This window comes from Gymnoscopelus braueri, assembly GCF_963280865.1.
Source record: "Gymnoscopelus braueri genome assembly, chromosome: 24".
In the NCBI taxonomy this organism is placed as follows: Eukaryota; Metazoa; Chordata; class Actinopteri; order Myctophiformes; family Myctophidae; genus Gymnoscopelus; species Gymnoscopelus braueri.
In genome coordinates this window covers 34,053,426-34,079,866 of record NC_137626.1, presented here as the reverse complement: position 1 = coordinate 34,079,866, position 26,441 = coordinate 34,053,426, and the positions used below count along the sequence as shown (strand labels likewise).

Genomic DNA, 26,441 nt, shown 5'->3' with positions numbered 1-26,441 from the left:
TAGTCAAGTAAAAAATACAATATCTGCCTCTGAGTGTTAGTGGAGTAGTATTGAAAAAGGTGAGACCCAGGGTCCCAACTCTCTCTTCCTGGTTTCCTGTCAATCTTAACCCATTAAAACCTGAAGCCGATTCTACAAATGCCGTCTAAATCAGTAGTTCTTAAACTTTTTCGTGCCAAGGACCTCCAAATTTATACATATTTGGCCGTGGACCCCCTTTTGAAAAGGTTTTATGCCATGGACCCCCAGAAGAGAAGATTATTGAAACATTTTCAAACACTTCCAAGATTTTTCAAAAATGTTCAAAAATAGCAGATTTACAAGCTTGCAGCGCGGCACGAAGTGACACGCCGTGAGCTTGTAGATATGCTATTTTTGAACTGCCAACTGTGGACTCTCAATGAAGGCAGAAAAAAGGCCAGGGTTATAAAGCATAGAAAAAGGAAATAATCAAGTACCTCAAAACTGTATTTAAACACACTTTCCACCGCTGGTGTCTGAGGGTACAGCGTGTCACCAAATGGTGCAGCACGGTACAACCTTGAAACAGTTAAAAACATCAAACATCTTTCTGCGTGCGGCCCGAAGAGCAGCTGATTGCCATCATGTCAGAGGCACACCGCTGTAGCGCTCATCCCCAGGCCAGGTGCAGGGTGATAATTGCACCCCTCGCTGCGGCTAATAACCGCCTGCGTCTTCTCATCTCTCCTCACGTGAACCGGTGCGGAACCCAGGCGCCGCCGTGGCTCCCTCGCTAAGAGCTCAAGAAAGAAACTTTTAGAAAGAAATATTTAGAAAATATTGAAAATTTTAAACGGTTATATTAAAACATTTTTCTGGGGACCCCCTGGAACCCTCTCCCGGACCCCACTTTGAGAAACACTGCTTTAAAGAACCATTAATTTTAATGGTTCTATAAAGAACCCCTACCCAGGGGTCTATACCTGATCCACTCCTTGTTTTATCGCAAATAGACGATGTACAAGCTCACAACGTGTCGCGTTGCACCGTGTTGTGAGCTAGACTGGCTATTTTCTACGAATGCTCAAGTGCTTAAATGCTAAAAGTGTCTCAAAGAAAGATTTTAAAATGTAAAACATTTTTTAAGGAACCATTTCTGGTTCCTCAAAGAACTTTGACCCCCAAAAAAAAGAGGCAAATATTGTACATAATTGTACATAATTTTTGTACATAAATTACTAGGGGTGGGACGATATGGGTACCTCACGATACGATATGTATCACGATATTAGGCCCACGATAACAATATATATCACGATATCTGAAAATGCCGATATATTGCGATATCACGATATATTGAATGAAATTTCACCAAAGATATATCACAATATCTGAAAATATCGATATATTGCGATATCACGATATATTGCATGAAAATTCACCAACGATATATCACGATAGTCCTTGTATTCAATTCATAAACACATAAAATAGCACCAAACAGTTCAAAATCATCATTACACAAATACAGAGTAGGAAAAACAACGTATCACAAACTTTAAAAAATAAATACAAAATAAAATAAAAAAAAGTTTTTATATCGATATTTTCCGGGAGGATATCGATTATTTATCGCGGGAGAAAGTATCGCGATATATCGATATATCGTCCCACCCCTATAAATTACCCACTTCAGCCCTCTATATATATCGGCCATTTGAAAATAGCCGATCTACAAGCTCACAATGCGTTGCATTGTGAGCTTGTAGATCTGCTATTTTCAAAACATTTTTACACATTTTATACGTTTGAAAACTTGTGAAATGGGACACTCTGCATAATGAGTACTTTCTACTTTTGGTACTTTAAGTACATTTTGATAACAATAGTATTTTTTTTATTCCGGACTTTTACTTGTAACAGAGTACTTCTACATTGCAGCATTGATACTTTTACTTAAGTAAAAAAATTTGAGTACTTTTTCCACCACTGCATCTAGCCTTTCATAGAACCATTTTATGAACCATTGTTTCTCTGGTGTGCAGATGAACCGCTGCGGAACCCAGGCGCCCGTGTGGCTGTCGCTAAGAGACGGCTCCATGCCGCGTCCCGGCGAGATGCGGCAGCTCTCGGCGTGCGCCACGTGGCAGTTCTTCCACGGCAGCGCCAAGGACTGCTGTCTGTTCCGCATCCCCATCACTGTGCGCAACTGTGGCGAGTTCCTCATCTACTACCTGCAACCCACCCAGGGCTGCATGGGCTACTGCGCTAAAGGTAGGCTGCTGGGCAACTGCTACTGAAAATGTCTAAGTGGGAGTACAGAAAGTAGGGATGTCCGATATTGACTTTATTGCCGATATCCGATATTCTGACATTGTCCAACTCCTAATTTATTATTCATTTATAGATATCAACCGATACCGATATATGCGGGCTTTTTCACCAAAAGTCGACTAATTGTCGGTAACAACGAGCGTCAGCTGGTCACAGACACACACCTGCCCTCTGCAGTGCTCTAATTTGAAAGTGACTGGAGTCTGTCTCATTTCTCTCCGAAAGCCCTTGAATATGATGGAATATGATTAAGGATTACTGTGATTATGGTAAGCTCACATTTCATATCACCCACACCATACAGTAAGAACTCCTGTAACTCATTAAAACATTTTTTTTTAAACGATACCGATATTTTCGGATTTTACATTTTTATGCTAGTATCGTCCGATGATATCGGGAGGCCATTTTCTAACAGAAAGTATTTTATATTATATACTAGACGGGCGCCAGCCTACTCCGGGCCATGCAACATCCTGTTATCTGATGTACTCGTAATGAATAAATGCCAAGGATTTGGCTGTGTATCTAGTCTCGCGTGGCCAGACTGTTACCTCCCACAATTTTCAAATGTTTTCGGTCTTTCATACAGTCTGGGACTCGGAAGCTCTGATCAAGCTCTGATCATGATTAGAATACAAACCGGATATGAAGCCTCCTCTCCACTTCCGTTTCGTCTTTACAGTCGCGCAAATTTATCCTAATATAAATACAAATCATCTAAGTATATTTAGCTTGCTGCTTAGCAGAAATGGAAATAATAATAAAATGTAAAGATATTTTAAAATATATTTTCGTGAACGGAAGTGCCAGCTTCCTCTCTCGGATTTCGGGAGTTGTAGTTCCAGACTCTATATAGCATTCAGAGATTGTGGAATAGTTGTCTGGCTACACGAGACTACTGTGTATCCCTCCTTTTGCTGTGTACCCTCCTCAAGCAGCAAGCAATAAAGAATAAAATGCAAGAAAAAACTTGGCTAACTAACAGCAGTGCATCATGGGTGAATGCTCTGATGGAATCTGAGTCGCCCCTGAAGAAGGTATCCACTCTGTACAGGAGGTCCTGCTGTATTCACTATCCACTTTAACACTGCTACTCACTGCTGTATTCACTGTGTCCATATTCACTGTGCTACTCACTGCTGTATTCACTGTCCACTTTAACACTGCTACTTACTGCTGTATTCACTGCGTCCTCATTCACTCTGTGCAGGAGAGGCTATTTTCTTGTTATCAATAGTTGACCTTTTTGCCCTTGGCTTTGAGCATCAAATTACTCCGCATGCCAGGGATTAAAGATCTAATATATGGCACTGCGTTGAGATTTGACAATGATGCAGTACACTTTGAGTCACAGCAGACACAGTGAGAAACGCACGCACGCACGCACGCACGCACGCACGCACGCACGCACGCACGCACGCACACACGCACACACGCACACAGACTACAATTGTCCTGAAAAATGTATATGGTGCAAGAGTGTGACAGACTCTACTGATATAATGTAATGCATGTACAGTCTGTATGCATGCATGTATTTATTCTTTGTTCAGTAGAGCAGAGAGTTTCAAGCTCTTGTTTCCAGGTTGGTGGAACTGATATATGAATCCTCGCATTTCTTTGCAGTTTCACCAGACTTTGGACCAAAACTCTGTCCTCCGGGTGAAGTGGAGATCAATGGGCGATGCAAAGGTGAAAGAATAAACCACTTAAACCCTTTATACTTCATTAATCAGGGTCCCACAGGGGTCTGTGTAACACCAATACAACTTTTATTCCATGTATTATTCATTCACTATTCATTTTATTTCAGTTTTGTTCTTATATGCCTGCATGTATTCTGAAATGGTTCATTATAAGTACACCTTGTTATGAGTGTGTGTGAATGGAGTGTCCTGGCAGAGAGAGTAAACAGGGCTGATAAGAGGTGCTTTGTGTTCACGTGCTTTGTGTTCACATGGGAATGAGAACTGCTTAGCCAAAATACAGTATCAGGTCCATTTGATTATATTTCGTTGCTGTCGGGTTGAAACCTTGTACGTCCAAAACCGTTCCTTTCTTCTTATTTCAAAAACGTCTTCTAATAGTGAAAACAGCCGATCTACAAGCTGTGTGCTGTGAGCTTGTAGACCTACTATTTTCACTACTTTTGTGCGACACTCTTGTATGATGAAGTAGGGCATCAGTTTGCAAATGGGGTTTCAAGGTACAAGGTTTCTTCCCGACAGCAACGATTTGTATCCTCTGCGGTTGGATTTCTATCCTCTTGGAACTGCATGCAGTCTCCTCCAACTTCCAGATTAGTGTCAGACTTTTTTATTGTTACGTGTTTTCAAATGTATTTTGTTTACTTAAAGGGATAGTTCACCCCAAAAAAAAATCCCTATCGATTACACACCCAATGGAGACTTGAATTCATGGAGATTTTTTTGTTTTTGTCGCATTCCTAAGCCAATAATTTGATGACCGGCAGAAAGATGTCTCCGGTAGGAGTCACAAAGTTGACACTTTGAGTCTCTTATCGGAGCCGCCGCCGGTCATCAAATTATTGGTTTAGGAATAAAAAATCTCCATGAATTCAAGTCTCTATGGGGTGTGTAATCGATAGGAAAAAAAGTCATTTTGGGGGTGAACTATCCCTTTAAGAGCTGGAGAGACGGGGAGACCCCTGTTACTGAACAAACACTCAAATTCTCCTCCTTCTCCTTCTCCTTCATCACCATCATTGTGTTCCTATATCCAGCGAGCCTCCCGGCTCTCCCCAGCAGACCCGTCATCACCCCGGAGCTCCTCGGCAGCAGCGTCCACCTGAGGTGCTCCTTCGTCGGGGTCAGCTCCCCCTCTTCGTCCGGCCCGGACCACCAGGCCACCGTGGTGGGCTACCGGGTGGTGTGGGCCAGACACATCGGACACAGCATGAAGGCTGAGGTCAGGCAGGAGTCCACGACGAAGACCTTCTCCATGGTGGAGATGGACGGAGTCCACTTCAGACTGGGAGAGACGGTAACGATTATTGATAAGGCTGTTATAGTGCAGTGGTTCTCAAACGTTTTTTTTTACACGTCAAAGGACCCCCGAATTGATACACATCGACCGCCCGACACATCGACCGACCGACCCCCCATAAGAAAAGATTTTAGTCTGCCTGACATTTTGCTGGGGACCCCCTAGAACCCCCCTCAGTGCTGTATCTGTATCACTCGTGCTAGTATTATTACTAATGCTCAGGGTTCGATTTGCAAAAGAAAACAGAGACATCGAACATATTGTGAAAATAGCCGCTCTTACAAGCTTTCCTGAAAGATAATACCCTTTGTCCAGTCCCGCCCCTCTGCGCACCCATTGGTTGCTGTTGCTTGGTTGGATAAAAATCCTCTCTCTCCATCCACTTTCCATTTAAAAATGTTGTTTTTCATTTGCCTCATATTGATATTGTATGTATGTATGTATTCAATTCTTATTTTAAACTTGGCCTCAGTGAAAAGCAACATCTCGGGTGCAGTATAGTGATTGAACAATAATGTTTTCTTTCCAAAAACTGGGTATATATTTTAAATATATATATACGTATGTTTTAAAATAACAAATTCAGCATAAACAACTAGATGGAGGCGGGACAAGGCGGAAGGAGCCTACTGGTTGGTCAGTCAGGGACCAATCAGAAGGCTGAAAAAGGGTCCATTGCATTTTCTGCTGCATGTCTGTGCTGCAAAAAAAAATGTTCAACTCAATCAAACCACATGTGATCCAATGGACAGTATATGAAGTAATGAGAGCCAGGCTCACTGTGAGGGGAAGGCATGCTGAACGAGGTTGACCCCGCTCGTGTGCAGGTGAGGACGGGGTTAAACGATGGATCATGGTGACCTGTCTAAGGCACGGTTCAGCCTAGAGAGAGAGAGAGAGAGAGAGGGAGAGAGAGGGCGATGGATGGAGGGCTGTGAAATCAGATCCAGCCTAGACAAGCCTCACTCTCTCCCCTCCACATGCTTTGTATTTAAATGGATTCTTAGTCATTTAAATTGTGCTGTGCTATGGTATGGTATAGGGCTGCACAAAATCAAGTACCTTATTCTGACTAAATACCTCCATTACATACCGATATTGTGATTATGTGATTGTGATTATTGTACTGTAACAATGATATTGATTTGCCTTTACCAGTTTTCTAAATGTTAACAAAAATATTGAAAATAGCTGATCTTCAAGCTCACAATGCGTCACATTGTGATGGGTGGTGAGCTTGTAGATTGTTATAAAAAATGTTATATAACAACTTTAATAATTATACAGTAAGAAGACGGGGTCTAATAATGCTGTGGCAGAATAGACGATCTACAGTACTAGCTCACGACACGTCGTGATGCTTTTAGATCGGCTATTTTCACTACCATTGAACCTTTTTTTAAAGTATAACATGGGGCTTAATCACTTAAACCCTATATATATACACCTTGTTGATCAGGGTCCCCCAGGGCTCTATACTAGGTCTACTCCTTTTTTTCCCTGTACACCAAATCTCTTTGATGAAAAGTGTGTGTGTGTGTGTGTGTGTGTGTGTGTGTGTGTGAGAGAGAGAGTTTATCATTATGCACTTATCCCTCCTGGACTTTGAGGCTGTTGTGGAACTTTAGCTGCCTTTACTCAAGAGCACCTTGACGCCTGGCTGCACACACAGCTTAACCTCTTAAAGATAGTGTAAGTGATATTTTTTGGTTACAAAGTTAAAGCTCTATATTCTAATAGTAATCTTTACTATAGAGTGTTTTGGTCAATAACAGGTCTTTAATAAACAGATCGGGTCGGGATACCAATTTCACCCAATAAGAAGAGAGAACCCATTAATCACCTTCAATCTTATACTGTTCCATTACCAATTTTGTCTGCACAAAATGTGTCTCCCAATTCCACTAGTTTGTCCAGTATCCTGTATGAGTTCTCTCTCCTGATTGGATGAAATTAGTATCCTGACGTGAAAATGTATTTTCTGTTCACTAAAGAGCCGGAGAGAGCAGGAGACCCCTGTTACTGAACAAACACTCTATAACATTGATTACTATCACAACAGTACAGTATTTACACTTATAACCAAAAATATCACTTATAGCAGTGGTTCTCAAACCTTTTCATGTCAAGGACCCCCAAAATCATATGTGTTTGGCCGCAGACCCCCATCTCAGATATTTTGTTCCAGGGACCCCCAGAAGCAAAAATTGGAGTTACAAATGTTCACTTAAATATATATATTCAAAGGTTTGCACAGATTTTCAAGATTTTTCAAGCTCATAGCGCCGCACTCGGTGCCGCGCAATGAGCTTGTACAGTAGATCTGTAGTATAAAAGTGGTATGTTAAAGTGGTTCATATTGTGATGCTATATTAACACATTTTGCTAGGAACCCCTTGGGACCCCTGGGGGTCCCCGGACCCCAATTTGAGAACCAATGACTTATAGTACAACTTTAAGCCCTTTTGTGACCCAAGTCCTCTGGTGATATTCTATAGTTGGTCTTACAAAATGTTTACACGTATAGTGACATGCTCAAAATCCTGACTCCAGGGGTGAAGTGGTTAACACATAAAGACAGCTCCTGCTTTATCATGGAACTCGTTTTTTGGACGTTGCCCGGGCAACCAGGAGAGCTTATTATCCCTCCAAACGCGGAGCGTATGTGACAACTCTGGTGATGTCATCGCCCTCCGCACCGCACCACTGCCATGTCTCCTCTCCTCCGTCCAGCTGTGAGAGGCCGAGCGCTCACTCCTCGCCATATTTGGACACGTATGTTGTCTGGGACACGTTAAGCTCTGCCCCCCCTCCTTCAACTTAAACCCCAGTAGTCTTAGATAACTGGACTTGAGTTACTACATGTACTTTGTCCACTTTTTCCCGTCAAAAATAGCCGATCTACAAGCTCACAATGTGTCGCATTGCAACGCATTGTGAGCTTGTAGATCTGCAATTTTGTGGCTACTGTTCTCCCCACGAAATGATGGACACTGGGGTTCAAGTGATTCAGTACAAATTTGTGGTGCTTTTTACTTGACTTTAGTATGAGTATTTTTCAATGCATTATGCTTCTATACATGCAGGAGAAGAGAGAAACATCCTCAGCATTAGGCAATCAGTGGTAGAAAGTAACTAAGTACATGTACTCAAGTACTGTACTTAGGTACAATTTTAAGGACTTTTACTTTGAGTCGAGTTTTTCCATTTTTTGGTACTTTATGTTTCTGCTCCGCTACATCTCAGAGGCAAATACTGTACTCGACTACTACAGTTATTCAAAATCTTTAATAATTACAAAACATAGGCTACATTAACCACTTAAGCGACACGTTGTGTAGATCGGCTATTTTCGAATAGACTAAGTAATACAACAGGGCTTAATTGGTTAATGCATGTTATGTAATAATATCTATGTAATCTAAATCTGCAAAGCACCTTGGAAGTTTTCAAATAATTGTATTGCAGTGAAAAGTAAACGTTTGCCTCTGACATGTAGTGGAGTATAGAAGTATAATGTTTTTAAAAAAGGGCATACTCAAGTAGTTCAAGTCAAAAGTAGCTCAAAGTCGTACTGAAGTACAGTACCCAAGTACATGTACTTAGTTACTTTCCACCACTGCTCTGGGGGCCCATGTTTCACACATGCTTATGTCACAGCTGTGCCGGGGTCAAAGGTGACAGCTTTCTGTGCGTTGCTGGTGCTCTCAGCACAGTGCAGGGGGGGAGTTGTCCATGTGTTATGTCTGGAGCGCCACGCGCTCTTAATGTTTGGATCCAATTCACCAATACGTCATCGGCCATATTGTCATCGCTGTCGGGTAGAAACCACGTATGTCCAAAACCTTTATTTTTCAGGAAATGGGGGAAACATAACCTGTGTTCCGATGGATCCATTGTAGTTATTATTTAGTCACAAGCTCTTATTAAAACTTTGCATTGTTTCAATTTGTATAAAAGCTAGACACACTTTCACTTACAAAAATAGCAAAAACTGCAGATATACAAGCTTCTTACAGAAAGCTCAACTTTTTTGTGCTACTCTTATACGTTAATTTGCGATAAACATTTAAAGTAGAAATATGGAGATACAAGGTTTTCTGCCTGACAGCAGCAAGTGTGTAATGTTAAGAGCACGACATGCTGAAAAGTTTGGATCAATTCACCCATACGTCATCGGAAATACTCCAGTAAAGTTTCAAATCCCTTCTAAAAACTCACCTTTATAAAGCTGCTTTTAACACGCAGCTCTTTTTTTTTTACGTTTTAATGTATTTCTTGTTTTGCGTTTTTTCATGCTTGTTTTGTGTCACAAGTGCTATACAAATAAAGCTTATTATTGTTGCTTTAAACGGTGATATACTTTATATTGGTGGTTTTCAAAGTGGGGTCCGGCAACCCCCAGTGGTCCTTTCCGTGGTTCCAGGGCACCCCCGGCTAAATGATTGATAAGAACCAAATGGACCCTTTTGGGTCTGTAACTCTGACAGTGTACAAATGGAACCAAGTGGACCCTTTTGGGTACTCTGACAGTGTACAGATGGAACCGAGTGGACACTTGTGGTTCTGTAACTCTGAGAGTGTACAAATGGAACCAAATGGACCCTTATGGGTCTGTAACTCTGAGAGTGTACAAATGGAACCAAGTGGACCCTTATGGGTCTGTAACTCTCAGAGTTATGGGTCCTTAATGCAGACCAAACTGGAGGTCCTTGAAATTAAAACATTTCAGAATCACTGTTTAATCATGATCATGATGATTATGTTACTGATCATGACTCAGCTGTTTTATTGAGTAGCAGTGATGTGGTTCAATCTGCTTTCCGGGACTTATTTCAAACTAGATTTTTGAGGCCTTGTCTGTTTGTTTATGTAATTATTGTCAAAAAATACACATCAAACCACTGAAATCATTTGTGTTTACAGTTTTCCTGCAGTGTGTCAACGTTCAGAGCCAACTACAGTCAAGTACAATCTGTACCACGAGAGAGTGAGAGCTTCTATGCTGGCCTCAAGGTAATAAAAACAAGATTCAAATCTCAGTACTGTATCATAGTAACACGTTATTATAATTTATAATTCATTAATTTATATATACAATAACTGTTCCATTTATTTGTCTTGTTAAATTAAGCTTAACATAGCTCTATATTCTGATAGTAATACTTACTAAATAGTGTTTGCTCAGTAGCAGGGTTCTCCCCATCTCTCTAGCTCTCCAGCTAAACTGAAAATTAATGTTCAGGTTGGGATACTAATTAAGTAAGAGAGTAAGAGTAAGAGAACTCATACGGGATAAACAAGTGAACTTGGAAGCGATTAAACAAAGAAATGAGCGGACAAAACTATCATACTGATAAATGGGTTGTCAACAATACATACGGCACCAAAGTAAAAGTCCTCAAATGTTTCCAAAGTATAAAATAGGGCTTACGTGATTAATGCATTTTTTGTATTAATAATCTAAATCCATAAATAATATAACTTGTAACTAAAGTTTTTAAATGATTGTGGTGGAGTAAAAAGTACAACATTTGCCTGTAGATGTAGTGAAGTAGAAGTATAAAGTATATTAAAAAATAAAATAATACTCAACTAAAGTACACGCACCTTAAAATTGTACTGATTCTTCTGTTCTCCTGCGTGTAGTTCTCTCCTGATGTTCTCCACATAGCAGAGAACAGCAAGGAACACGAGGTGACCATCTACAGCACCGTCCCCATCCCGTGCCACGGACCACAGCTTGAACACCAGTGTGGCGTTCCTCTGTCTCTCAGCGTCAACGATCCAGGTCAAAAATGTTCTCATAACATTGATTCTCAGCCTTGTTACACTCTTGAATAAGAGGATTTTACAGATTGTTCCAGTATAGTTTAGTTCAGTGATTCTCAACTTTTTTTAATTCAAGGACCCCCCAGTTTGATAGGCATTAGACCACAGATCCCGATTTGATTTAAAAATGAATTATCTTCTTCGGGACACCAAATCTAGACTGTAAAAATCCTTAGTGTTAATTTAACTCTGAGAGTGTTCAAATGAAACAGGGTCCATTTGATTCCATTTGAACACTCTCAGAGTTACAGACCCTTGCGGGTCAATTTGGACCCCTGGTGGTCCCCGGACCCAATGTTGAGAGCCAGTGTTCTATAATATCCACTTGTTTCCAGTATCCCGTGAGGCCATGTGCGAATTATGGGCATTACTTGCGGTTGTACTCATTCAATTCATTTGAGTGATCCGCGTCAGTCAATAATGACAATAATTTGGGAACAAAACTGACAGAAATCAAAAGGGTAACGTTCCACGATTGGTGGATTGTGAAGGTGACGTTAAAAAGTGTCCGCGCATCACAATGGGTTCTATCATTTGATTTGATTAATTTATTTAGCACAAATTGTAAAAACAATACAAAAAAACAGTACACAAAATATAAAAAGGAAAAGTGCCAGGAGGAGGCAAGATATACGATGCCTCTATACTCTATGTATAACGCAATAAAAACATTAATAGAATATGATTTGCCAACAACAAGTTAGCCAACAAAGTTGGCACGCATGATTATAGTATTACAAATGGCATGATTGCAGTATAAAAATAAAAATCTACAACTAAGTTGAAATACATGATTATAAACAATGACAGCTGTGGAGTCAGACAGCGGGCTGTTTATGTTGCAGGAGGACGCTCCTGTATGCAGCTGCAGTTCTGTGGAAGGTTATTAATGTAAGCAGGATTACAACTTATCCTACATGTTTACTACAGTTCTCCCTCCACACAGCTGATTCAAATTAACGATCAAAGCGTTCTTATCAAGCCCCGATGTCACTCAACAAGCATTGCTTAATCCCCTGTGCGGAGATTCCGGTGTCACAACAGAAACAGCAGTAATAATAAACCACAGGACAGGAGTTTGGCTACAGCTAAGAGCCAAGCATCCAGAGCCGAACCAAAACAAATAAGAATACAAAATTAACCCATTAATACCGGGAAAGCGTCTGTGTCATTTTCACATCACAATCTTTTAACCACCTTAACCATTATTTTGTACTTTAGCTATTAAAAAATAGCAGATATACAAGCTCATAGCGCGGTACGAAGTGCTTGTAGATCTGCTATTTTTGAACATTTTGTGCAAATCTTTTTAATATCATTTCTTTTTTCTTTTTTTGAATATATTTTTGGGTCTTTTTCTGCCTTTATTGATAGTACAGGAGATAGACAGGAAACAGGGAGAGAGATGGGGAGAGACACGCAGCAAAGGTCGTCGGGATCGGGAGTTGAACCTGCGACATGCTGTCAGGCATTAGAGCCTATATGTGGCATGTACTTGGACAGCTAGGCCAGCGGGCGCCCCAATATAATAATTTTTAAAGCACTTTATTTTTTTACTAAAATCTTTGCTACCAAATACATATAATTTTGGGGGTCCTTGACATGAAAACGTTTGAGCACCACTGATATAGCAACATACGTTTTTTTAGAAAACTGTTAGGATTTAGAAGACATTTTGTAGAATCGGCCTCAGGTCCTAATGGCTTAAATAAAGAATAAAACACTAGAGACCATGGGATCACACGGGGTAGACGATGTGCTAATGATGTGTTTGGCCTCTTCCAGACGGCCTGGGTCAGGAGGCCCCCAACGTGGCGCTGTCTTCCTGCCAGGCGGCGTTGGAACCCGCGCCCTGCCAGGGCGGCCGCTGCGCCAGCGACACCGTGCTGCTCACCGCCGTCACCGACTTCACCCGCGACGGGAACCGGCCCAGCCTGCTCAACGCTGTGCCCGGCCCCGGGGCCCCGCGCCTCTGGAGGAACTACGTCCCCTCTCCCCTCAAAGTGAGAAGTACTCAGTAGAGTACTCAGTAGAGTACTGAGTTAAATAATAACCTTATTGCGGCTGTATTTTAGGCCAGTGGTTCTCAAACTGTGGGTCGGGAATAATAACCTGGTTCCAGACCATAGACCCCGCCCACTCTCTTGAGTGGACTCCCCCTCTTGGTCTGGTGTTGTAATGTGATTTATTCGGTACCAAAAGTACCGTCCAATGAGAGTCGGAGGTCGGAGGTGGCGATCCCTTGTGATTGGTTTAGGGAAATTCTAAACCAATTCTAACTGGTGTGGGAAATTCTAATCCCCTCCCCCTTGTAATGGCCTACACTGGAGCCAATGTCAGACTGAAGCTCCACGCAGCTTCAGTCTGAGAATCAGGCTAGGTTGGCCTCCGTGCAGGTTTCACCGCAGCCTGTAGCTTTCGGCTCTTCCTCACGGAAGAGGTGGTTTGGGCTGCCAACCCTCTCCACCCCGGGTCGCCGTCACTCCGGCCGTCCTCTAATAATTGTAGCAGAGTAAAGACTACAATATTTGCCTCTGAAATGCAGCTGAGTAGGATTAGTATAAAACAAGTATAAAACATACATATACTCAAGTAAAGTAAAAGTACAGTGCTTGAGTAAATGCACTTAGTTACTTTTCACCACTGAGTGCCAGGGATGCAGGGGGGCCTCAGCTGGGGGATTTCATGTTTTTAAAGGCTGTATAAATGCTTTGTAAGCTCCATCTGTTTTTCAAATTGTACATCATCAGTTACCGTAATTTTCGCACTATAAGCCGCACCTGAATATAAGCCGTAGCAGCTAAATTGAATGATTTGTACATATATAAGCCGCACTGGACTATAAGCCGCGGGTGTAAAATCCATAGGTTTAGGAGGTCCCCTAGTGGCCGTTAGCTGTAAAAATCCATAGATAAGCCGCACCGTTATATAAGCCGCAGGGTCGAAAAATGGAATCGCGACTTATAGTCCGAACTTTACGGTATATCAACGTTTTCATTCGGCAGAATCCGTAGATTACATCTCAATCCATCTAAACTAGTGATTCTCAAAAGAAATAAAATCAAGGATCTGATGTTTGATATACGTCAAACCACAGACCCCCATTTGTTTTCCACCTTTTTTTTTTATCTCTGGGACCCCAGTCCCAGATAAGAGGTCCTCAGTGTTCATTTAACTCTGAGAAAGTACAAATGGAACCAAATGGACCATTAAGGGTCCATTTGGTTCCATTTGTACTCTCTCAGAGTTACAGACCCGTAAGGGTCCATTTGGACCCCGGCTGGTCGCCGGGCCCAACGTTGACAAACAGTTATACCTAAACAAGCGTCAATCAGTCTTGCATCCAAACCATCAATTACCTTCCATAAGCACGATACGATGTAAGGCCCCACCCAGACAGGGTGTCTCTCAGCCGCCTGTCTCTCTCTCTCTCTGTCTGTGTTATGTGCTCACATCAAAGTCCTCACAGGGTCACAGGGAGGAGAGGAGGGAGCGCGGTGTTGACCTCTTGCTCTTTTTATCTCCCTCTCTCAGGTCACGGTGCAGGACGTTCCCACTTCCATCTGTTACTCTCTGACCGACCCGCACATCATCACGCTGGACGGCAGGTACGTCCAGCGTTGCGAGACGTTGTGAGCTTGTAGATCAGCTTTTTTTTTTTTTTTTTTTTTTTTTTTTTTCCCACAGTGTTTGCCTCTTTCTTATATTATTTGACAATTTGGCCAATGTTTGACCAGTTTTTATAGTATAGTTTGTTGATTACTGTTGATGCAGTAATGATCCTTTTTCATTCCATTTCATTTGTTTTATTTTAGGTCTTAAAAGTCCTTAAATTGTCACTTCACTGTCATCTGGGGACCCCCTCAAAATCATGTGGCGACCCCCCTGGGCGTCCTGACCCATAAGTTTAGAACCACTGGCCTAGATCAGTGGTTCTCAGAGAGTTTAGAGCAGGGGTCTTCAGCGTTTTTCAGGCCACGGACCCCCTAACCGAGAGAGATGAAGCAGGGACCCCTTCTATATTGTATAAAATTGTGTTTCAGATTAAACTTTAATTTTTTTTACTCTTAGTGAAATCTGGGGACCCCCTCAAAATCATGTGGCGACCCCCCTCGGCGTCCTGACCCACAAGTTGAGAACCACTGGCCTAGATCAGTGGTTCTCAGACCCCCAAATTGATGTATTAGGGGCCGTATCCACAGAGAATGGCTTTTGAGCGGAGGGGGGGGGGGGGGGGGGGGGCTTAACACATTGAGTGCCAAAAACGGTCCTGACCGTTTTTCATAATCCAAACGAGGTGTGCCAAAAACCACTTCCTGGTTAACTTATGACTTCAAAAGCCTGTATCTCGGCGGTGAAACCGCCCCTATAAGTGAGGTTGGATATTTGTACAACAAATCCTGCGCTGTGATTGGCCAAAAATGTACCCCGCCTAACCCTGCACCGTGATTGGCCAATCACAGTCTATTCAGGACTGTGATTGGCCAGTGTCACATGACACATGTGCATAGCCCTATATAAGAAACCATAACTTTAAAAAAAACATAAATTTGTTTTTTTAAAGTTATGGTTTCTTCCATCATAAAGTGTTTCAATAAATGTATTTATTTTTTGTACATGATTGGTTGACTCCATTCAGTATTGTGATTAGCTAGCAAGACACCGCCCACTTCACACAGGGTGTGATTTTTTTTTACTATGTATTTTTTACTATTTTCGACTATTTTCAACTGGCTGCAACTATGGAACGGATTACCGAATGTTTTTAATATTTTTCCCCCGATTGTACGAGACCTCTATGTGTGTAATGAGGGGATCACCGTGAGGACGGTGATCACTGAAAATATTTTGTGAGGTTCAAAAATGGTTAAAAATCCAGGCACTGACTGTACCCTGTTTTAAAAAAAAACTGGCACTCAATGTGTTAACTATTGCTGTACTTACTGCGATGATTTAAGTACGGAGTCATAAGAGTTTTTCACCCAGCGCAGCTCTTCTGTTCTTGACTGACAGCTACGCTGTCAACCCGGGTCAGATGGGGTCTGCTAATGAGGGGGGTGTTTGTTTTAAACTGCCTAGGGGGCCGGGCAGGGTGGGGTTCTGTAGTGATGACTCACCTAATGTCAACTACGGTTGTCAGTTAAATCCCAGTGGAGTGTCCCACGCGTTAAGATTATGGCATTGAGGGGGATTATATGTTTTATATATGTTTATGTATGTATATGTTTTATGTTTTATAATGTTTTATAATCACAATAAAAATAAAAATAAACCTTATAAAAGTATGTTAAACACAATAACCCCGGTGTCCCTATGTTGGGCATTTTTTCAAAATCCTTCAAAATTTCTCCAAAAATATATTTTTTACTTTGTTTCTAAAATAGCAAAAAAATCCATATCTAGAAGCTCACACGATGCGATGCGGTCCTGTGAGTTTGTAGATCGGCTATTTCCACTGTTTGTCGTACAATGAAGTATATAGTGCTCAACCACTTAAACCCTCTTTGTAAACTGAACCTGAGTTGACTCTGTACTTGAGACGAAAAGTTGCCGATCTACAAGCTCACAACGCATCTCAACGTAACTATTTTTGGCTTATGTTCCCACCATAATATGGATGCTGGGGTTCAAGTGGGTTAAGTGGCTGACAAAATCAAAACCCTGATTAATTGTGAATTTCCTCATTTGTGACCAGGCGTTATGAGAACCACCACACCGGGTCCTTCGTGCTGTACCAGAGCCTGAGCAGAACGTTCGAGGTCCACGCTCGCCAGTGGGACTGCGGCAGCCGGCACCACGCCGTGGCGTGCAACTGCGGCGTGGCGGTGCGCGAGGGCGCCGAGGTGGCCGTGTTGGACATGTGCAACGGCCAGCTGCAGGAGACCCGGCCCCAGCTCACCCTGAAGAGCCCGGGGGACGCCGGGAGCGGACGCGTCCGCGTCCTCGAGACCCATCAGGGGAAGAAAGTCACTGTAGGAATCACGTTCATTTTTGATGCAATTGACCAGTTGGTTCTCAAACGTTTCAGGTCGCGACAAACCAAACATAATCATATTTGAACTGGAACTTTTTTCCAATTTTTTTTTTTTTTACAATTTGGCCAATGTTGTTATGTTATGTTTGTTAAGCAAATCATGTGGGGACCCCTCCACCCCAAAAAAACTTTTGGGGACCGCCCTGGGGGTCCTGGCCCACAGTTTGAGAACCACTGCAATAGACCACTGGTGTTCAATATCGGGTCCGGGGACCACCAGCGGCCCAAATGGACCCTTACGTGTCTGTAACTCTGAGAGTGTTAAAAATGAACCAGATGGAACGAAAATAGATCCTTAGTTAAAAAGCACTGAGGATTTCCTAGTATAGGTATACAGTGGTTCAGTGATTCTCAACAAATTATAATTTGAAGGACCCCCAATTTGATATGTTTTAGGCTATGGACCAATTCAACTTTTACATTGAATTACATTTACTGTTAACATCTTGTGATTAATAATGAACCCTGAGATTAGATACCATTGTTTTAATTGATGTAAACTCTGTACAGTATCTGTACAGTATGTACAGTATTTGGTACGTTTTGTGCATGAAGAGAAGAGTATGTTAATGAGCTACTGGGTGTGCCTCTCCTCTCGCTAGTTGATCTTTCCGTCCGGGGCCTTCGTGAGGGCCGACGTCAGTGATTGGGGGATGAGCCTGTCCGTCAGAGCGCCCAGCAGGGACTACGGCAACACGCGAGGCCTGTGCGGGACCTTCGACCGAAACGTCAACAACGACTTCCAGGGATCGGACGGAGGCTCCTACAGCACCGACGACCTGGATGGATTCATCGAGAGCTGGAGGTCAGTCAGTCACGTGGGATTTCAAATGGGTTACAAAGCTTGAGGAAATGTCCTTTTTGTTTGAGCAAACATCATTTACAATGGGTTGTAAAATGTTTGAGGAAACACCCTTTGCAATGGTTTACATTGCAGGAGGAAACGCCCTTTTCAATGGGTTAAAATGCTTGAAGAAATTACCTTTATTTTTTTGTCAATGATTTATAACACTTTGGGAAACGTCTTCAATGGGATACAATGCTTTGAAATTTATTTTCTTTTGGTTGGTCCATCCATCCATCGGTCAATTTGAGTGACCCCCCCCCCTTGCTTCTAGCACCACCCCTCAGGCCAAAATGTCAACTTTGCAAACGGGATAACATCTCATAATCTATTAGGCAGATAGCAGAATGAACCCTACCATGGCCTTTCCTCTAATGCATGAAGTATGTCTATATGCCTGAATGTTTTCTTTGTAATAGAGGTGAGTATTTTCTACAGTAATATAATTTTACCCTACACTTAATGTACACATGTTACTGGAGAATGCCACTTCTCAAGCCTCCGGGAGTGTTTTTAGGCATTCTCCCCCACATTCTTCTTAATCCATGTGTATCTTTTTAACAAAATGTTACTCTTTTTATTTTCACTAGTGAGAGCAGGCTCTTAAGCAGGGGTCTTCAACAGGGGGTCCGGGACCCATAGGGGGTCCTCAGAGTTACTACAGGTGGGCTGCCAAATCTTTGTGTGAAAGGATTTTTTTTTACATTAACCACTTGAACCCTAGCATCCCTTTTCTGAGGAGAACTTTAGCCAAAAATAGCAGATCTACAAGCTCACAGCGTTGTGAGCTTGTAGATTGGCTATTTTTGGCAAAGAGGTTTAGGTGTAGAGAGAAAAAAGAGCAGACCAAGTAAACGAAAAGAAGTTTAATCTGAAACACAATTTTATACAATATAGAGGGTCCCTGCTTCATCTCTCTCTCAGCTAGGGGGTCCATGGCCTGAAAAACGTTGAAGACCCCTGCTCTAAAGTGTTATCTGGTTCCAACCACATACAGTTTTCATTAGTTTTGTTCATTTTGCGCTCCAAAAAAATACACATTCAGCCTTTGTTCAATTCAAGATCTCTGTTTGCCATCAGTTTTCATCAATTGTGAATATAAAACATGCACAACACAAATGTTTTGACACAGTGAGCCTCAGCCATGTCCAGGAGCCCCATTTCTAATTAGCACAAGTAATGAGCCGTGGATTGAAAATAGACAAATGTGGAAATGAAGTCAAACTCTGCCCTTTTCTTTACAAAATGGTCACGCTTCAGTGGCTGTTCCAAAGCTCTTTCTAGCTGGCTGAGCACAGTGTTGTTTTGTTTCAGTAAGCACTTATGTAATTTAAGATATACATACTGTACAGTAATGTTTGAGAAAACATCATCCTATGTATTTCCTCACACATGCTTGATGCCCGCATGACCCAACTTCATCAACAATAGAGCATTATTATAATAATAATAATCTTTAAATCTTTGTTAGAGTTAGAAAGTGTATGTGTGTATGTTGTGTTATAATACAAACTTTTAGTAGACCTTGTGAATAGCATTTTGCAGTACATACCATTGTATGGTGTCGTATTTACCGTTTTGTATTGTGGTAAGCTTAGTAGAGCATAGAACTAAACTTAAAGCTGCACTCCGTAAGTCTTGTCCTTCCAAAGCAGGTCTCCACCATCAGAGACCAAACTTGTACACTTCATAAGATGGTATCCCTGCTTGTCCAGGGGAAATATTGCAATTAGTTGTTGTTGTTTTTTACCATAAATGTTATTGTTATTTAGATAGCATATTGTTTAGACAGATGCTAGGTTAATTGTTTACATATTATCCTAATTTCAACACTACTATTGTTCTCTCTGAACACTACTTATGTGACTATTTTATTTAAATTGTTGTTTATTGACTAGAGTTGATGCTTACTCTGCTCATTCCAATCTCGCAATTGTAAGTCGCTCTGGATAAGTGCATCTTTGATTGATTGATTACTTTATTTGTCAGAAATGAAAACGTGATACGAGGTACAGTAACATTTAGGCTAAAGGGATTACTCAAAAAAGTCCTGGGTACTTGTTTCCATTGTGGTCTGCCTAAATACCTGTTCCTTGCTTCGTTAGCATCCTTCAATTGAGTGAAAAGCAGAAACCATCAGTACCACATTTTTTTACTTAAGTAAAAGTATCAATACTGCAATATAGAAATACTCTGTTACAAGTAAAAAATCCAGAATTCAGAATGTACGAGTAAAAGTACAAAAGTATTAGCATCAAAATGTAGTTACCAAAAGTAAAAGTATTCATTATGCAGAATGTCCCATTTCAAATTTTCAAATTATACAAATCTTTTGAAAATAGCTGATCTACAAGCTATTCTACGCATTGTGAGCTTGTAGATCAGCTATTTTCAAATGGCCGAAATGGATATAGGGCTGAAGTGGTTAATGTATGTTTTGAAATAATAATCAAAATCTACAAAGTAACTACCGTAAATTTCGGACTATAAGCCGCGACTTTTTTCCCGTTTTTCGACCCTGCGGCTTATATAAGGGTGCGGCTTATCTATGGATTTTTACAGCTAACGGCCACTAGGGGACCTCCTAAATCTATGGATTTTACACCCGCGGCTTATAAGTCCAGTGCGGCTTATATATGTACAAATCATTCAATTTAGCTGCTGCGGCTTATACTCAGGTGCGGCTTATAGTGCGAAAATTACGGTAGTAGTAACTAAAGTTTTCAAATAATTGTAGTGGAGTAAAAGTACAATATTTGCCTCTGAGATGTAGTGGAATAGAAGTAAAAATATTGGAAATTGGAAATACTCAAATAAAGTACAAATACCTCAAAATTGAGGTATTAAGTAAATATACTTAGTTACTTTCCACCACTGGAAACCATGCACTGTATCAACCTGCTCTGTCCAGGTGTTTTACCTCCCCTCCTCTGTCTCTGTGTTAGGATAGCTCCCGGCGAGAGTCTATTCGACAAAACTCCCGCTGACACGCAGCAGGAGAGCAGGAGGCCTTTCTGCCAGTGCCGAAAAGGCTACGGCGCCGTCCGGGCCTCGGCCAGGGGCATGAGGCACCTGTACACCCGCTCCTCGGCCCACTCCGCCTGCATGGACCACCACGATGTGGACTACACATCGCTGTTCCCCTCCATGGACACCACGCTGGAGTACCTGAAGAGCTCAGCGGATGAGGACGAGCCACTCAGCCAAGGTTGTTATAGTTAACTGAAACTAACCGAATAATAAGGAACATTTTAATTGAGAGGGGGAAAAAAAGTAAACAAACACTAAACGAATAGCATTCTAGTTAACAGAAATAAAAATAAAAATGACGCTTTACAACAAAAATAACTATAGCTAACTGAAACTGTGTGTGTTGTGTTTACAAGACTAAATAAAACAAACTAAAATTGTAGAGATGTGCTTAGTTTTAGTCTTTGTCAATGTTTCATACAGTACGTCCAATTATGGAAGAAATTTGTTAGAAATCTTTAAAATTGCGAAAATAGCCAATCTACAAGCTTGAGATTATAAATAGGCCATTTTTGCTATTTTTTACATATTTATTATTTTTGACAACATGGCTTGGAGTACTCCAATGGAGTATTTCTACATTGCAGTATTGATACTTTTACTTAAGTACAAAATGTGAGTATTTTTTTCCACCAATGCTAGCATTACAACTTCAGCCCTGTTGTCAAACATCTTCAAATATAACCTTAACCTTGCAGACGGCATCTTGGACCTGTCCTCATTCAGCAGCCATCCTCTGGAGAGGAGACACTCCCAGACGTACAGAGAGTTCGGACAACACGAGGAGGACGGGCTGGACGCAGAGCTGAAAGAGGACGTCCTTCTCTCTCTCAACCGACCAAGCAAACGGACATCGTATGACACGTACGACTTTAACAACCGCCGCCTGCAAAAGAGGCACTCCGACGCTTTTCGGGATTTCGGACGAGGCGGCATCATCGACGCCGAGACGGACTCCGAGTCTCGGACGTTCCGAGATACCGGACGAGACGACGGGGGCGAACTCGACGGAGAGCTCAGGGAAGACCTCCTCCCCCTCTCGGCGGACCGGCCCAAGAGGCAGACGCTCCCGATAGAGGTCAGTGGTGGAAGGAAAGAGTAGAAAAAAACACAATGTAAAAATACTGAAAGTTACAAATAAAAGTCCGCTATTCAAAATGCTACTTGAATAAAAGTACAAAAGTATTGACATCAACATAATCCTTAAAGTACCAAAGGTAAAAGTAGAATGCAGAATGTCCCATTTCCCAAGGTTTTCAAAAATGTCACAAAATCTTTCAAAAATAGCCAATCCACAAGCCCACAAGGCATTGCGATTCGACACGTTGTGAGCTTGTAGATCGGCCGATAAAATGGGGCTTAAAGGAAAATTTTTAACTTATTTTCTATGAATTACACACCCCATGAAGCCTTGAATTCATGGATTATAATTTTTTTCACGCATTCCTGAGCGAATAATTTGATGACCGGGTGTATTTCCGGTAGGAGACTCAAAGAGACACCTTTGAGCCTCCTACCGGATACATTAGATTACATTTCTGCCGGTCATCAAATTATTGGCTTAGGAATGCGAGAAGAAAAAAAAATCTCCATGAATTCAATGCTTCATGGGGTGTGTAATTGATTGGAAATAAGTCTTTTTTTGGGTGAACAACTACTTTAAGTGGTTTATGTATGTTTTGCAATAATCTAAATCTGCAAAGTAAATAGTAACTAAAGTTGTCAAATAATTGTAGTGGAGTATAGGGGCCTTAGCGCAGCATATGGGAGCAGCGTAAGCTGAGCGTTTATTTTGCGCATTCACTTTCATGTGTGACGTTCTTATCTTCTTGGTGACGTATTTTCAACTTAGAGTTGAAAATAGTAGTGGACTAGAAGTATAAAGAACAATGGAAACACTCAAGTCAAGTAAAAGTACCCAATTAAACGCACTTTGTTACTTTATACCCCCCCTGGCAGACGGAGCCACTGGAGTTCCGTCCCATCTTCCCCGCCGCCCAGAGCCTGAGCCAGGCCGACCTGGAGAGCTTCTCCTACTTCTTCCCGGAGGACCACCAGCTGATGGCCGAGGAGTCGCGGCCGGCGGTCCGGCCCCGCTGGCCCGCCCCCAGCGGCCTGACCTCCGCCAAGGCCCTGGAGGTGTGCCAGGCGGCGCTGGCCAACTCCACGGTGGGCGCGGTGTGCGGCGGGCTGCTGGGCCGCCGTCTGGGCGAGGCCGTGGACCTCTGCATCCTGGACCTCCAGCTGAAGGATGATCTGGCCTGGGAGGAGGCCCTGGTGAGGAGCGTTGTCTATTTTAGAAGATCAGTGAATCTCAAAACGTTATAATGTCAAGGCGCCACGTGCCATGTATTTGGCCGCGGACCCTAGCCTGGTTCCAGACGATTATTGCAAAAACAGATTAGGTCTGGCCCCTCAGGCTACATGGATCCCCCCCCCCCCCCCATCTGAAAAGAGAAGAGTAGATTTGTGTTAGAAAATAATATATATTGTTGTTTCTGTCGGGTAGAAACCTTGTATCTCCAAAACCGTTCCTTTTTTATTATTATCTTAAAAACGATAAAAAAAATATTAAAATAGTCGATCTACAAGCTCACAACGCCTCGCAATGCAAGGCGTTGTGGAAAAAACATAACAGATTTAAATATGGAGATATGAGGTTCCTCCCCCGACAGCGACGATATACATTATTCCCCAAAAATAGCCGATCTAAAAGCTCACAACCCGTCACATCACACCGCATTGTGAACTTGTGATCGGCTATTAGTTTTTTATAGCCAAAGTATAAAAAAAGGGTTCAAGCGCTGATTTAGATGCTTCAAGGATCACTGTGGGGTCCCAGGACACCACTTTGAGAACCCCCTGGGTTAAAAACGTATATATCTCTGCTGTCGGGCAGAAACCAGAAACCACTCCAAAATGTTCATTTTTCAGGAAATGACAAAAACTAAACAAAAAGTGGAGTTAGGAGGTTTTGTTCATCATTGATAAGAACAGCTGAATGGACCTCCAAGCTCACAGTGAGGTTGGAGGTCAAGAAGGGGTGGAGCCTGGAGTCAAAACGAGTTAACTCCACCCACCTTTGGTGGAGTTAGCTGGTTTAGCAGACAGTTAGAGGATCCAATGGAGTTAGCTGGTTTTGTCAGAAGCGCTTTTTAATATTTTTCATTGGTTCAATATTTTATGTGTTTTACCAACACACAGACGAAAAGTGTGTTCAATAGCACTGATTTATGGGGGAAAAAATGCAAAAGCGGAAAAATTGAGTTAGCTGGTTTCTGCCCGACAGCAACGAATTATATTGCTTATATGCAGGTTCCATACTTGGAGAATGAGTGTGAGAGGAGGTTGCTGGAGAACCGGACGATGCGTGCGGCGGAGCTGGGTGAAGCTCCGGGGGAGGTGGTGACCGCCCTGCGATGCCCCAACCTCTGCAACGGGAACGGACACTGCACCGAGTGGGGCTGTCAGTGTTACCCCAGCTACAGCTTCTACGACTGCAGCTTGACTATCAGTGAGTACCAATCAATTGAACTGATTATTAAAACTGAAAATTGATAATCAATTATTATAAAACAATCGATTTGGGGAAACATTTGAAATGTAGCTTTTCCTTCATTTCTTTTACGAGCAACGTTGTGAGCTTGTAGATGGGTTATTTTTGCTATTTGTGTGCGACACTGTTGTACAATTAAAGGAGAGATCCGCCCATTTTAAGTGTTTGATATTTGATGTGTCGCTAATCACTCACCATCATTGAAAGATAACACTTAAAATTTCCGGATCTCTCCTTTAAGTATTAAACTGGGCTTAAGTGGTTATTCAGACTAATTGATCTAGTTGATCGTAAAAAAACATCTATTGTATTTGTTTTTTCATGTATTCAATATGCTCTGTCTCCTGATAGGTCAGACTATGATATCTCCTCCAGATTCTGATTGGTTGACAGTGTTCTCTGTCTCCTGATAGGTCAGCCGGTGGAGGTGACAGACCTGGAGAACAGAGGACTGTGTGACATCAGGCATTTTGACTGTCGCAGTGTCAGGGTGTTTGGCCTGGGCTTCATCCAGTCCCCAGACCTCAGCTGTCTGGCCACCAGGCTGACGGTAAGAACCCTTCACAAGCTCACCACACAATGTCTAGACCCTCCAGGGGTCCTTGATGGGGTTCCAGGCGGTCCCCAGCTACGGTGCTGTGAAAAAAAAAAGTGCTCCCTTCCCTTTTTTCTTGTTTTGTTTTGCATATTTGTCTCACTTAACACATAACCCGCCAAGGTATTAAACATCGTTTGTTATCCCCTTGCCAGCGTAATTACCTTCATCCGATGAATTTTGAAACGCCGTGGAGTTTTGTATTCCAAAAAAACAAAAAAGGCGGAGGGAAGGGGTAAGAGGAGGGATCTGTGTATTCAGACGGACCACAACGTTTCAACCGCAATCCGCCATTTTGGGGCTGGGGCTCGCTGAAAACCATGGTTTTCAATGCAAAAAACAGAAACTGAGTTACAGCCGTTTTTCTGAAAATCCCATAGTCAGGGCGGGCAGAAGTGACGTTTTTTTTAATGATCTCACATCCACATACTTCTCTCATTGACGGCGGATCATCACAGAGCTGTGTTACGGTGGCTAAAACAGCGTGCCAATTCTTTTTAATAGAACGACTTTATGCGATTTGACGGACAAGTGCGCTATTTAATAGAACGACTTTATGCGCGATTGGCAGGAAATTAGTTAATCATTAACCCCTTGTGACCGGGAACGCATCTGTGTCATTTTAAGATTTCTTTGGCGAGTGCGAGTGCCGCGCTATGAGCTTGTAGATCTGCTATTTTTTGAAAAATCGTAGATTTCTTTTTTTTAAAGCAAACTTTTGTAACTCAAATCTCTGCATCTGGGGATTATACAAATGTCTTCTAAATCCTAAAAGTTTTTTGAAAAAAAATACGTATGTTATCTATATCAGTGGTTCTTAAACTTTTTCATGTCAAGCACCCCCAAAATGATATGTATTTGGCCGCGGACCCCCATCTCAACATATGTTGTTCCAGGGACCCCCAAGAAGCAAAGATTTGAGTTACAAATGTTCGCGTTTAAAAAATATATATTGCACACATTTTCACGATTTTTCAAAAATAGCAGATCGACAGGCTCATAGCACGGCACCGAGTACCGCGCTATGAGCTTGTAGATCTGCTATCTTTTAATAGCCAAAGAAATCTTAAAATGACACAGATGCGCTCCCGGTCTTAATGGGTTAAACAAATCTTAATATTGGTCAAGGAAACACTTCTATCCAAACCTACCTGGCCCTATGTGAAAAAAACGCTTTGTCAAGTGTCAATACCAACACAATTGGCCCGTGTTTGGGGGGAGGGAAGTCAGGCGGGGAGGGTGATAT

General features: G+C 42.1%; 1 protein-coding gene across 1 annotated transcript in view; it reads left to right on the top strand.

Moving 5' to 3' along the window:
• The window catches only part of LOC308080598 (von Willebrand factor D and EGF domain-containing protein), a 96,756-nt gene that overhangs the window by 14,507 nt on the left and 55,808 nt on the right, over nucleotides 1-26,441 (top strand). Inside the window, exons 3-16 of the mRNA XM_080422492.1 lie at nucleotides 2,007-2,235; nucleotides 3,925-3,990; nucleotides 5,042-5,301; nucleotides 10,231-10,320; nucleotides 10,954-11,095; nucleotides 12,922-13,139; nucleotides 14,671-14,744; nucleotides 16,832-17,108; nucleotides 17,773-17,975; nucleotides 20,960-21,222; nucleotides 21,743-22,122; nucleotides 23,004-23,321; nucleotides 24,360-24,558; nucleotides 25,014-25,150. Coding sequence (XP_080278618.1) covers nucleotides 2,007-2,235; nucleotides 3,925-3,990; nucleotides 5,042-5,301; nucleotides 10,231-10,320; nucleotides 10,954-11,095; nucleotides 12,922-13,139; nucleotides 14,671-14,744; nucleotides 16,832-17,108; nucleotides 17,773-17,975; nucleotides 20,960-21,222; nucleotides 21,743-22,122; nucleotides 23,004-23,321; nucleotides 24,360-24,558; nucleotides 25,014-25,150 — 2,856 coding nt within the window. The remainder of the gene's footprint in view (nucleotides 1-2,006; nucleotides 2,236-3,924; nucleotides 3,991-5,041; nucleotides 5,302-10,230; nucleotides 10,321-10,953; nucleotides 11,096-12,921; nucleotides 13,140-14,670; nucleotides 14,745-16,831; nucleotides 17,109-17,772; nucleotides 17,976-20,959; nucleotides 21,223-21,742; nucleotides 22,123-23,003; nucleotides 23,322-24,359; nucleotides 24,559-25,013; nucleotides 25,151-26,441) is intronic.